General features: G+C 52.9%; 2 protein-coding genes across 2 annotated transcripts; both read left to right on the forward strand.

Annotated features, from left to right (window-relative positions):
- The first annotated feature begins 1,219 nt into the window (after window positions 1–1,219).
- On the forward strand, window positions 1,220–2,045 carry LOC123186070 (FCS-Like Zinc finger 2). The gene has a single exon (XM_044597863.1). The coding sequence runs from the start codon at window positions 1,287–1,289 to the stop codon at window positions 1,575–1,577; it is 291 nt and encodes a 96-aa protein (XP_044453798.1). The 5' UTR covers window positions 1,220–1,286; the 3' UTR covers window positions 1,578–2,045.
- A 7,550-nt stretch (window positions 2,046–9,595) lies between these two features.
- LOC123186071 (FCS-Like Zinc finger 2) lies at window positions 9,596–10,506 on the forward strand. Its single transcript, XM_044597864.1, has one exon. It carries the CDS (start codon window positions 9,678–9,680, stop codon window positions 9,966–9,968), a length of 291 nt encoding a protein of 96 aa, XP_044453799.1. The 5' UTR covers window positions 9,596–9,677; the 3' UTR covers window positions 9,969–10,506.
- The last annotated feature ends 3,626 nt before the right edge of the window (window positions 10,507–14,132 follow it).

The following is a 14,132-nucleotide window of genomic DNA, read 5'->3' on the forward strand; positions in this document are numbered from 1 at the left end:
CGTTGGACTGATACTCTGGAAGTTGGGAGCACAAACTAGAGTAACAAGTAACTTAATTTTGCTCGAGTGTTGACTGTGATCAGGAAAAGGAGGGACTACAAGTTGCAGGTGGAGTCACATGGAGTCTTTGGAGTAGCAACGGTACTCACGGGATAAACTCAAGTCCAATGTACATGGAAGTTTGACGCATGGACAAATCCAAGGTGGTGGAGAATATTCGCCAAGGTGGAGTTTGTTAGAGTTGTGTCGAATATTGTGTACAAGGTAGGTTACAGTTGGACTTGTAGTTGTATTGTGTTTAGATAGGATATGGAGTCGTGTCCTAGTAAGACACTTGTATCGTAGGCCTCTCATATATAGCGGGGGTAGACATACGATGTAACCTATGCCAACATAATAGCACAGGCGCGCAAGGGGGAGCCGGCGGCGTGTGCCGGCGCCCGGGTGGCCAGGGTGTGGTATTGTGACGGTGTCACGGGGAGGAGTGCCCGTAGTCAAGCCCCGGGGATGTAGCCATATCGGTGAACCTCGTTAACAAATCTCGGTGTCATGCCTCGTGTGATTGCTTGGTCCTCGAATGATTAACGGTATGCCTCGAATTTAATTCTAACATGGAAAAAGGCCGGCGCGCTAATAACTTTTTTTAACAAAATACAGACACAAGCACTTATATAAATGTGCATACACTCACCCTTATGAACGCATACACGCACACCCTACCCCTATGAGCACCTCCGAAAGACTGAGCCGGCATATCATCTTGAGACTTTACGAAGTCACCGTAGGCGCCTCGTAGTCGACGGGAACGTCTCCTCCCACTGAAAGCGTATCGCCGGAATTTCTGAAATAAATACAGGATAAATGCGAGCATCAGGATTTGAACCCTGATGAATTGGGGATACCACTGTCCACCGTTAGCGCTATTTTAAGCAAAGCTGTCTAATCTTATACCCACACAAGTACAGCCGGAATACACTTCAAGTATTTTTGAGAGTTTTCAAATACAGCTACATTTCTAGCCTTCACAAAATATCACAACTTACATCAACAGGGACGTTCATTATTCGGGACCTGGTCGACCTCGCCGTCGTTTTCCTCGGTGGAGCCGAGCGCAGTATTGCCCGACCCGTGGGCGCACCGGTCCACAGTATTCCGACGGCATTGCCGTGTCCGTCTCCACGCACCATATATACCTGAGCTTCCACTCTTTTCTCCACACAACTCGCTCGCTCTCCTCTGCTCAGCATTTTGCTCGAAAGCCACCTACTGACCTACACACACCTACCATGGTGGCATCGGTGGCCTGCTCCTTCTTCTTCGACGACGAGCTGCTCGGCGAGCCCGGCATGCCGCCGATGGACGCGTGCGCGCTCTGCGCCAAGCCGCTGGCGCGCGACCGCGACGTCTTCATGTACAGAGGGGACACGCCCTACTGCAGCGAGGAGTGTCGGCACGAGCAGATGCACCTCGACGCCGTCTGTGCCAAGCAGGCCGCGCGGAGGCAGCAGCGGTTCTCGGCGGAGACGGAGTCCCACCGTGGGCAACGGCAGTCCAGCAAGGTGTCGGTCGCAAGCTAACCGGCTGGCCGCTGAAGGTTTTGTTTGGATCGACAAGATCTGAATGAATTCTGAAGAATCATCGTCGTTTCCGTCTCTCCGGCCGGTGCTCTAGCCTGGTCCGGTGGAGGCACAGGTACAGCTTGGCGCCGCCTACAGGAGGCAAGGGAGGGCAGCAGCATCAGGCGGCACCAAGCATCAGTGCCTGTAGCTTCCCATATGTGTACATGGCTGATTAAGCTGCCGGGATGGAAATTGTACTTGTTCTTGGTCGGCCTGTGCTGTGCCGATGATTTTTTTTATTTGAATTTGAAGAATGCAATCAAATATCATTCACATTTGTTTAGCTTCAGTTTGGGTAGCTCGTCTGCTCCATCTCTTATTTTGTTCCCCTTGATGATTTAAACTGTGCTAGAGCACTCTCGTCGTAAATAATTCATGGCAATCGATATAAATTATCGTTGCCCTAAATTTTTTGATCCACACCAATCTGGTAAAATAACGCAAGTTACATGTATACTAATGCGCGGCCGTACTGATATGCTGCATGGTAAACAGTTTGAATAGGGAAAAAATAATTTCAAAATTCTATTAATCATTTTGGAGTGATCAACTTATCTTAGAGAAAAGGCATCAACCGAGCTCAAGATGGGCTCGAGGCTAGCCTGACTTTGAATTAACAAAGTCATCAACCAGTCAAGATTACAAGCACACGCCCTCATACAAAGAGAAAGCAAAATAAGGCGGTAAGAATAAGATACATGAATGATGGACAACACCAAACTAAGCCTCACATGCTACGAAAGTGAAGATAAGCAAAGGAGAATGAAGCTGAAGACGCCGAGGTTCTCCTCTAAGACGCTACACCAGGAACAAGATCACACAGGTTCGGAGAAGAGAGGGGCGGACACCAGCGGGGCATGCCGTCACCATGCACCTACGGACCCCGGCACGGCACATCCATCCCTCCATCTTCGAAAAAGGCCATTACCTCCATGCTTGGATCGAAGGCGCTGCACCGTCGCAAGATAGGATGGATGCTGCGGGAAAATGGCCACATAACAGGGTCAGCGCATCCCCAACGACACGCCGGAGGCTCTCCTTGAGCAGAGCATTGCCGCTACACACATCCAGCATCAGAGGAGGGGAAGTTTCCGGTTAGGATGAAGAGGGCCACATTGCCGCCGCCACCCACCACCCACAAGCTCCCACCGGCTACATGGCTCTTGAAGCGGCGCCTTTAAGAAGAGAACGACTCCCAAAGCATTGCCGCCGCCCAAGAGAGTTAGGGCTTTCGCCCGGGAGACCTAGGGGAATGGGAAGTGGGGGAGGGCTCAGTCCATACCGACACCTCCAAGGAGGGGAACCGCGTCATTGGGCGTTGCCGTCCACGCAGTCGGATAGGGATTTCAACTAGACTGAGTCCCCGCCACCAACTGCCCCCATGCCCGGGTGTCGGCGACACCCAATGTAGAACGGCCTGACCAGGATGGCTCGCACGCCAAACAAGGGAGGGAGGGGAGGCGTGGCGGAGCTACAACCGGGGCAAAAATGGTACAATCCGTGCATCAATTTGCTACGGCTGACATTTTTATTTGCTAGAACCAGTGGAGCATTGATGTGGCAGAGTTGCATCCAGCGACATAATTTGCTACATCAGGCATTGAATTTTGCTGGAACTAGCAATAGCGTGGGACAGCCACACGACGCCACCAGAGTTGCTACCGCGGCAACTGGCGGTCGATGTTGCCATGACCACGCGACGACTCTACGACGACCACGCAATGCTCGGACGACGGCGTCACCGTGCTGCATCGGACCTCGCAAGGCTGCTTAGCGACGACGGCGACCTCTTGAAGTACGCAGCAAGGCTGCTAGCGACGACAACCTGCTGATGATGACGGCGACCACGCGATGCTCGGGACGGCTGCTATGGCGATGAGCGGTAGCGAGACACAAGTTGCTGGTCAACGCGAGATGCAAAAGGGATGTGTGGAAAATCAACGGCTTGGGCCGACCGGCCAAAATTTCGGCCGGCCTGCCTGCGCCTAGCATCAGCCATCTCAAAAACAATTCAACAAATTAAGTACGTTGCTAAATTTAAATACTCCCTTCATAAACTCCGGTTATAGCCCTCTGGCCTTGGCTAAGGCGAGCTCGCACATCGGTGCAGATCTGCCTGTCGATGCAACTATGTCATGAGCACCACCGACGGGCACCTTACCAGCAAGGTGAGGGATCTCATCACTCGTGGACAATAACCAAGACCGCGTCTGTCGGATTTCAGGTTCCGGCAGACCCCTGAGATTCGAACACTAGGGTGCGTGTGGAGATCTCTCCCCTACCGATCTACGTCCAATCTCCTCGCGTGATCTAAGCTGGAAACAACGAACAACACAAGGGACACGAGATTTATACTGGTTCGGGCCACCGGAGTGGTGTAATACCCTACTCCTGTGTGGTGTGGTGGATTGCCTCAGGGGCTGGTGATGAATAGTACAAGGGAAGAACAGCCTCGCGAGAGGTGTTCTTGAACTGGTGCGATGAACTGCTTGGGTGAGTTCAGTCGTCTCTCTCTCTCTCCGCTATGGCTCTATCAGATCTCTAGATGTCCCTGCTCTTGGGTGTGTCGATGTCTCGATCGATCGATCCCCTTTCCTCTGTGGTGGCTAGCTCTATCTATAGAGGCCCTGAGCCTCTCCCAAAATAATGAGCGGGAAGGGCGCCAATAATTGGCCATTTTGAAGGGAAACATCTAGTACAAGTTATCCTGACCAAAGGTGGTCTTAGGCTGCCAAAAGTACTGGTGATGACGCCGTCTTGAGCTCCACGGTGACCTCCGTCCTGCCGCTCTGTTGGTCTTGGTGTCGTTGCACCGGAATGGTAACTTTTGCCTGATGCCTTGTCCTGTGCTTGCCCCCTTTGCACCAAAGCGGAAATAAGGACACTGCGCAGGCCGGCGCCCGCCTGGTCTTGATAGTTATGGCTTGCGTCACGGGCTCCTCGCGAGGTACCCTGCCTTGATATCTCCGCCTCCTCACGAGCCTGCCTGATGTGGCTGCCTCTGAGGAAGCTTCCTGTCGTCCGCCCCGTGAGGCTTGGCCCCTCGCGAGGGTCTTGAGCTTGAGCTGATGAAAATGGGCCGCGCTGGGCCCCCACTTGAGCCACGCCGCAGGCCGCAGGCAGGCAAGTCTGGGGACCCCCGTTCCCAGAACGCCGACAGTAGCCTCCGGGCCCAAGGCGCGCCCGTGCTTGGGCTAGCAGGGAAGTGAAAGGGCAAGCATGAAGCGCCGCGGGCCCCAATAGCCTGCAGCTTTGGGCGCCGCATGGCGATTGATTGGACGTGGGCGCATGCGCTTCCCCACGACGCCTCGGCAACCGCCCATCTGACAAAAGAGGTGCCCGGGCCAGACTTACCTGCTTTGTTCTCGTTCGCCTTGCCCAATATCTCCTTTCTCGCTCTCCTCCTTCTTGCTCCCGAAATCCTCTAGATCTGTCTCAATCCTCCTCATCCGGCACACCATGGCGCCTCGCAAGTCCCCGGCCGAGGCCTGGTACTCGCCGGCTCTGGATTCCCCGAACCTGTCGGAGAAGAACCTCGCCCTCACGCGCCTGATGACGGTGGCGCGGGGCAGCAAGGGGGCGACTGTGCTCAAGGCCGGCTCCGACCAGCCTGAAGGCAGGGGGAGCACCTTCTATCCGCTCTTTGTGAGCGCCATCATCGCCGTTCTGGTGCCTCCTTTCTCTGAGTTCTTCTTTATTGTTCTCCGCCAATACAACTTGCAGGCTCTGCATCTCCACCCCAACTCTATTTTTCTCCTGGCGATTTTTGCTTACTACTGTGAGGCTCACGTCGGGGTAAAGCCCTCAGTGGCCTTGTTGCGTCACTATTTTTCCCTCCGGGTTTCTGGTGGCCATATGTCCGCATGTGCGAGCTTCATCGCATACTCCAATTCCAATGCAATATTGAAGCCTGGGAAGAGAATCGAAGGCTTCCGAAGCAAGTGGGTCATGGTGGACGTCGGACGCCTCCTCCCCCGTCTGGTGTTGCCTACGGGGCAGCCCAAGGCTGTCGACGCGTGGTCCCACGCGGAGCTCATCGACCCCCGTGCGAAGGCGGTGCTGAAGAGGATGAACGCGGACCTGAGGCCAAGCAACTTGGGGGCGGCGAAGCTGACCGGGGCCACGCTCCTGAGGGAGTTCTTGGAGCACCGGGTGGCTCCACTCTAGGAGCACTCGCTCCCGTTGTGGAGGCTTGGGGAAGCGGACGCCGCCTTGCGCCTAAGCTCTAAGGTCCTGACCGACGAAAATCTGGTCGCAGCCCTCCATTCCTTGGTTGGGGGAGACGTGGCGAAGCCGGTGGGCGCCCCCGTCCCCCTGTTCCTTCGTGATGACTGGGAGCAGGTGGTGAACGCCATGCCGACCTTCAATGGTGAGGGGCTGGTGCCCGCGGAAGCTCCCGAGGGTCTTACGGCGCTGGCGATGGTGAACGTGTCCTCCGACAGCTCCAGCGGGAGCGAGGGGGAAGAAGAGGCGGAGGAGGAAGAGTCTGATTCTGAGGTGACTGGCGAGGAGCCGAGGGAGTCTTTCCCTCGGCGCAGGTCCCAGGCCCTCCGCTCCATGTCGGACGACGACGAGGCCGGCGCCAGGCGAGAAGGGGAGGACTCTTCCTTGGGCACAAGGATGGGCAGGTCAGGGCTGGTTCCCCCAGGGTCTGTTCTGGTCCCTGGGCGGTCTGAGGCCAGCTCCAGCCCTCCTGACGTGCCTTCTGCTTCCGGGCCTCTCGAGGCTGACCCCAGCTGCAGGTTCTCGGGCTTCAAGTTTGGCCGGAGGTTGCTTGAGTTCGCGAGCGACGACCAGTAAGTGCTCGATTCGTGCTTTGCTTGGTTTTTGCCGCCGAGGCTTGACGTCCATATTCTTTTGTCAGGCCGGCGCCGGCGGCGAAGAGGTTGAAAGGGGCTTCTGTGGCCCTGCTTGGGACGAGTCCACCTGCCGGGATGGCGCCTTCGTCCGCTGAGGGGAAAGACGGCGAGGCTCGCGCCTCCCCGATCCGATCGTCCTCGCGAGGCCGACTAGGACGCCTCGGCGAGGAGTCACCCCCGTGGCCCCGCTGACCCTGGAGTCGACTGCGCTCGATGCTGCAGCCGGGGCAGCCAAGGCCCAGGGGGTTCCTTCCTGCCAAGCCATGATCACGCTGTCGTCCTCTTCGCCCGCTCCATCGGTTCCGGCTTCTTCTGTTCCCTTTGCCGCCGTCCTGGACCAGGTCGCCAGCGAACTGAGCCAGCTGCGGGAGGATCTTCTGAGCGCGGACCCTCGCCTAGCGGCCGGGCGCCTGGAGCTAGCTTCTGGCTGGCCCCGTTCCGCTGCCTCCGTCCGAACAGCGCTGAGCCAGGCCGTGGCGGCCTTCGATGGGGAGAAGCAGGCCGCCAACCAAGCCAAGGCCGCTCGCAACGCTGCCCTGGGCGACGCTGCGGCTGCCAAGGCTCGTTGCGAGGCGCTGGAGACCGAGCTGCAAGGTCTGCGCGACGAGCTCGCCAAGGAGGTCCACGGCCGTCAGGAGAAAGAGAAGGAGATGAAGGCTCGGGAGGCTGCCGTCAAGGACCGGGACGCCAAGCTTGATGACCGCCACGGCAAATTGGAGACGCCGGAGCGGTCGCTGAAGGCGGAGAGGACCGAGCTAGACGCCAAGGCGAAGGTCCTGGCGGAGGATCGGGTGGCCTTCGCGAAGATGGAGGAGAAGGCTCGTGCCGCGCTGAAGACGCTTTACGAGAGCGACTTGGAGGAGCCGTTGGCCCGTGCGGAGGACGGCCCCGCCAAGCTGCTTCCCTTTCTGGTTCGTGCGCTTGAAGATGTCGTAGACGGCCTTGGCCCCACGGCCGAGGCCGAGGCGCGTGCCCTATCTTCTGCGGTGCTGACGCATGTCCTCAGCCATGTCTACCTGCGCGACCCCAACGTTGTTGTTGTCGTTGTCGTTGTCGTTGTCGTTGTCTTTGTCGTTGTGTGTGTGTGTGTGTGTTATATCTAGCTCCCGCGGTGTTTTTTGTGTAGCTCGGCCCGTCAACTCCCTGTGGTGCTGGTGGGTCGTGGCAGGGGTTGTGCCGGCTAGAAGATCCCTTTTTTGGTGGTGTGGTGCGTTCATGGATAGAAGGGAGGGGTGCCGACGGTGTGTGTGCTTGATTGTTTGACTAAAATAGATGACCCAACTTTGTATTAAAGTTAGTATAAAGTTGGGTCATCTATTTTAAAACGAAGGGAGTAGTTGTGAATGTCTATGATAGTTTTGCCCCCTTTTTTCTAGTTAAACTGGGTAATTATATTCTTTTTAGTTGACGAGAAGAGGCGAAACTTTTGTCTTTGTTTTATAAAGTCGATGTCAACCATTTCCCAACAAATGATGCCATTGAGACATATTATTGTTTTGAAATTTATCTTGAACTTACCAAATTTGGGTGCAATACTTCCACGATTCATCAAATTTAAGGACGAATTGCGATCTTGTCATGGCTAGGCCACACACCAAGCACGCACATTGTCCTTCAGCAAAAGAGAGAGAGAAAAGAATAGAAAAGCACACACATTCTCCTCATGCATGGTGAGCGAGTCCAACCCTGAGATAAACCTGGTTGAATGGGGCCCCTTGAGATATAGGCGAAGCAAGATTTGCAAGGTGTAAAGTGAGTAGGCAAAATGCGGGAGCGGAGAAAAAAAATCACACAAAGCCCCCCAAATTTGTTTTCACTTTGCTGGAAAAAATGTGTCGGGACCGCTCGACAGACCCGCGTTGGATGGCTGAACAAGTTTGGGCCGCATAGTCCGGACGGTTGCGGACGGTTTGAGGAACGGTGTTGGAGATACCCTTACTCTTTCTTTTATGGTTTCATCTACAGAGATTGCTAAGAGTTCACAACAACTGTAAGTATGTTGCCAAATTGAAGTACGATGATATAAGCAATCACCGGAGAGAATAAAACGAAGCAAGATTTAGTGTTTGTGATGAAGTGAGTAGGCAAAACGCCAGATCGGAGAAAAATATCCCACATTGACACGACAGATTGGCTGAACACACATCTGTAATCCGTTTGTTTCGCTTTGTCCGTACGTCCCTCTCATGATTTATTATGGCTTGGCGCGTTGGTCGGTGTCCAGTGTCGACATATATACAACCAATGATGTGCCCCGTCACCGCCCGTGAGTATGCAGCAACAGCTATCGTGCACGGTCTCTTTTGTTCCACACTCTGCAGCCAAAGTTTGTTGTGGTCGGCAGCACTCAGCCGTCGGTCGCCGTGCGTGCGTGCATTAGATAGTCAGTGCGCGCCAGCGTTAGATACTCCCAAGTTTCACTCGTCTCCCGGAGGAAGAGAAAGATGCGGACCTTCTCCCGATGATTACGTCCGAAACTGCAAAAACAAATTGCAGGCAGATCTCGAGAAAAGCTGCTCCCCGGGACGAGGCCTGCCTGCCTCGCCGGCGCTAAAGACCGGTGAGTGCCAATGGAATCTTGAGTTGATCCCTTCTCAACGGCAACCGCAGCTGCAAGCCCCCATGATACGAAACGTGCACGATCCCCGAGCCAGCTAAACAAACCTCTCTTACTTAAACAGCTCCTTCAGCATGAAGTTTTTAAGACTGCAAATGGCTGCACGGATTGCTTGTAGCTTGAGATCGGCAAGCTGTTGCACGCGCTTGAGGTCTGCAAGTGTGCGCGCGAGTCCACCGTTCACAAGTTGCTGCTGCGGCGTGCGTGCACGGTCACATCTCGTGTTTGTCCATCTAGTGTTTGTTCAAAATATCACATACTCTAGTACAGTGCACGAGAGGCATTTGGTGTAGCCTTCAGAAAATATCACAACTTAGATCAACAGGGACGTTCCAGAGCGATGTTTCCTTTCATCATTGGGGACCTGGTCGACCTCGCCCGGACACACCACGATTGCCGTCGTTTTCCTCTCGGTGGTATCCCGACGCCCTTGCCGTGTTCATCTCCACGCACCATATATACCTGAGCCTTCCCCTCCTTTCTCCACACAACTCGCTCCCTCTCCTCTTCTTCCCTCTCCTCGCACCACCAAGCTAACCTCTGATCAGCATTTTGCTCCAAAGTCACCTACACAAACATAACATGGTGGCATCAGTGGCCTGCTCCTTCTTCTTCGATGACGAGCTGCTCGGCGAGCCCGGCATGCCGGCGCTGGACGCGTGCGCGCTCTGCGCCAAGCCTTTGGCGCACGACCGCGACGTCTTCATGTACAGAGGGGACACGCCCTACTGCAGCGAGGAGTGCCGCCACGAGCAGATGCACCTCGACGCCGTCTGCGCCAAGCAGGCCGCTCGGAGGCAGCAGCGGTTCTCGGCGGGGACGGAGTCCCACCGTGGGCAGCGGCAGTCCAGGAAGGTGTCCGTCGCGAGCTAAGCGGCCGGCCTGGCCGGAGCACGTGGCCGAGGAAAGTTTTGTTCGAATGGACAAGGTCTGAATTCTGAAGAAAGCAACATCTGTATTCTGAAGAACAGTCGATACTTTCTGGTTCGGCCAGCGTCTCTCAAGCCGGTGCTCTTGCCTGAACTGGAGGAGCTATCAGGTGCGCCTTGGCGCCGCCTACCGGAGGCAGAGCAGGGCAGCATCAGGTGGTTGGTGCCTGTAGCTTCCCAAATGTGTCCATGGCAAGCTGGTTAAGCTGCCCGGATGGGAGGAAATTGTACTTGGTTCTCGGTCGGCCTGTGCTGCGCTGTGCCGATGAATTTTTTTGTTAGTAACGAATTCAGAAAAAAAAATGGATCTGAAGATAGCAATCAAACATCATTCACATTTGTTTAACTTCAGTTGGGGTAGCTCGTCTGCTCCATCTCTTATTTTTTCCCCTTGATGACTGACACTGTGCTAGAGCACTGTCGCTGTAAATAATTCAAGGCAATCGATATAGAAGATTTTTCTTTTATGAATTATAATTATTCAGTCAATTCAAATAAGGCGTATCTTGTTGAAGCCAATAAATAGAGCTGAGGTTATAGTTAAAGCAGCCAGTAGAAAACCAAAATAACTAGTTAAAGTAAGCATGAAAGAGTTAAATTCCATTTTTTTTTACTACACTACATATGTTGGTAAAGCATTTACCTAAGTTATGGAAGATTCATAATTCATCAGTTATTTTAGATAATACTAAAAAACAAGATAGAGTAAGATACAGAAGTGTAAAAGAAAGTGGATTCATCAGATGATACATGAGTCCCTAATTCCGAATCAAGAGATTTGTTGTGGAATTTGTCAACTGAGTAAAGTAATAATATTAAGAACTAGATCATCTAACCCCATTGAATGAAAAAATGAAATTCAATTTTCAGGGAAATTTTTGAGTGTTGTTCCCCTAAATTTTGTAATGTTCATCGCAATCTGAAATGCAAGTTACATGTACACTAGTGCGCAGCCGTACATCATTTCAAAATTCTTTTAATCATTTTAAAGGAAAGAAACAACCTTACACGACTAGGTCTCACCTACGAAAATGAACGACCTTATCGATTGAATGACATGTGGATCCATGAATCTCAAAGCAATCAACCGAATCAATTATTCCTCATCAGCCCATCACCAATTTCCTCCCCGAGCTTTGCTACAGATACGTAAATTCTTTAGCTGGCCTGGCTTAATTGGATTGGATTGGAAAGAGACCCATGCACACCCCCTGTTTTTTTTTTTTGTTACGTAGGTCTAGTGTACCTGGCCCGGCGCAACACGTCGCCGTACCTGCTAGCAGCTTTGCACTCGTCCCGCGTGTGAATCTCCTCCGGCAACCTGTCCATTGCACCGGGAAGCTTGCGGGGACCTCGAGGGGTTGGTGCTCGCCAAATTGTTAAATCCATGAAGAAAAGAACGACGGTGGAGGGTTTTTTCCTTGGCCATGCAGCTCTTGTTACTTTTCATGGCACTTCTCTCGCCGGACGGCAACCCACTTGGTGGTGGCGATATCTCTCCCAAACAACCTCCTCGCAACAAGCCCTTCCTGGGAAACCTCGCTGCCATCGGCATCCTCCGCATCGTGTGGTCATGCGACCGGTCCTGTTGCTGCTAGGATGACACCCGTTGCGACGGAGTTGGACGCATCACGGTGCTCCGCCTACTCGACATGAGCGGTCTCATCCAGTTGCGACTCTCTCGTCGGGATAACCGGATAAGTATGTTTGTCTCTATAAAATCCTCTATATTTTAGGGTCTTCAGTGTAAACTGCAATAGCCACGCGTCGTCGATCGGCGGAGGACGACCTAGTCCTATGGAATTTTTTCCATTTAAATTGGGCCTCCTCTCTATTGTGTTCGTATTTATAAGCCAATACAATATTTTACCATATTTTTTCCCATGATGTTGGTAAACCTAAGTCAACTGATTTACGCCAACTCCAGACTCAAAGAAAAGTCGGCTGATTTACTAAGTCAATATTCTAATCATATTGGTGTTTTTACCATGCATCTGGCACCCCAAGGGCGAACCCTAGCATCGTCTACACCCCCTCCCTCATGCCCAAATCCCGTCGCCGCTGCGAGGTGTCACCACTGAGTAAAGCTCGTGTTAACGTCGACAGAGGTGAGAATATGGCTAAGAGGCAAAACTTTTGTCTTCGTTTAAAAAAGTATATGTCAACAACATTTCCCAACTTCCCGACAAAAAAAATAACATTTCCCAACAAATGATGAAATTGTAATGTATCCTTTTCTAAAAGAAAATTGTAATGTATTGTTTTTAAATTTATCTTGAACTTACCAAATTTAGGTGCAATAGACCCGCATTTATGGAATTCAAGGATGAATTACAATCTGGTCGTGGCTGGGCTACACACCAAACACACGCATTCTCCTTCCGAAGAAAAAAAGCACAAGCATTCTCCTCGCGTATGGCGAGCGAGTCTGACCCTTATATAAACCTGGTTGAATTGGGCCCCTTGAAATATAGGCCAAGCAAGATTTTGCAAGGGAGTGAAGTGCGTAGGCCAAACGCCCGAGCGGAGGAAAATATCACACATCCCCACGTGAGATTGGTTGAACACACATCTGTTTATATTCCTTTGTGTACGTCTCCGTCGCCACGCATCGCTGAGTCAGAGCCGTCAGGAGCTGATGCATCATGGCTTGCCGCGCTGGTTGGCGTCGACAGACAGCAACCAATGGTGCGCCCCGTCACCGCCAAGTAGGCCGTGACTCGTTGAGTATGCAGCAGCAGCCAACACCTATCGTGCAAGGGAACGCCTCTTTTTTGTTCCTGGAAGCCGTCCTACGAAAATTAGCAAGCCCAGTACTCCAAGGTTTGCTGTGAGCAGTCTGACAGCGGATACTTCCAAAAGAAACTGCCGTGCGTGTCAGCAATGTTTACGTTCACTCTATCAGAGAGAAAATGTCGATCTTCTCCCGATGTTTGCGTACTCCGATGATGCTTACGTGCAATGCGTCAGTGTTACTCGAGCAAGCCGCAAAAACAAATAGCTCGCCGATCTCGAGGAAAGCTGCCCCCCAGGACGAGGCCTGCCTGCCTAGCTCACCAGAAAGAACAGTGGACTCCGAAGCGGCCAAGGGAATCTTGAGCCGGGCAACGGCAACTGCAACTGCAACTGGCTGGTGCTTCCCCCTCGATACGAGACGTGCACGATCCCCCAGCGAGCTAAACAGACCCAGCTAGCAAGTAGCAACATCCCCGGTTAATAAGCAGCTCATTTCCCATTTTTCTCCAGCAGCGTCCTTAAGCCTGAAGTTTCAAGACTGCAAATGGCTGCACGCATTGCTTGCAGCCGCCGCTAGCTGGTGCGTGAGCAGGGCATCCGGTGGAGTGCCCGCCGAGCGCATACAAGATGCGGGTGTGTGGGCGCGAGTCCACTGTTCTGTTCACAAGCTGCAGCCGTGGCATGCATGCACGGTCGCACGGATGCACCACACCTCAAGATTCCCACCGGCATGACACTAACTTAGAGGGGACCTCGGATTATTTTTCTGATAATTTTTTCCTTCATTTATTATCTTTGATTGAAAAAGAATCACATACAGTACAGTGCACGATAGGCATTGATGTCCATTATTAGCGCGGCCAAGCATGTGGGGCACCTGTCCCGTATGTTGGCAAAAAGCCTGGCGCGCTAATTATCAGCACCTGTCTCGCATTAGCACTAGTTTAAGCAAAGCTGCCTAATTTTATGCTGATACAAGTACGGGCAGAATACATTGGCGCCCAAGTCTCCGACTAGAGGAGGCACGACGAATTCTTCTTCAACTGCAATGATTATAGACCCGAATACTGATCGACTCCGCTCTTTTGCTAGTACAGACTGACGGATTTTAAATCGGCTGTAGAATGACGAGTTCTATAGACCTCTGTCTTCTCTCAGCTTTTTAAAACCGAGTGGCACAACATTACAAAAGCTTCTAGAATTTAAAGCATCTCCAACAGAAGCGCTACACAGGCGCCGCGCCGTAAATATACCCACTTTAGCGCGCGCAACCCGGCGGATGGCTCCAGCGGGCGCATAATAACCGCGCGCGCGGTATAACCAGTTGGGCGCGCGGCAGGAAGCGGTACCTCGTGCGGTGTATTTGCGGCGC

Source organism: Triticum aestivum, chromosome 2A (assembly GCF_018294505.1).
Source record: "Triticum aestivum cultivar Chinese Spring chromosome 2A, IWGSC CS RefSeq v2.1, whole genome shotgun sequence".
In the NCBI taxonomy this organism is placed as follows: Eukaryota; Viridiplantae; Streptophyta; class Magnoliopsida; order Poales; family Poaceae; genus Triticum; species Triticum aestivum.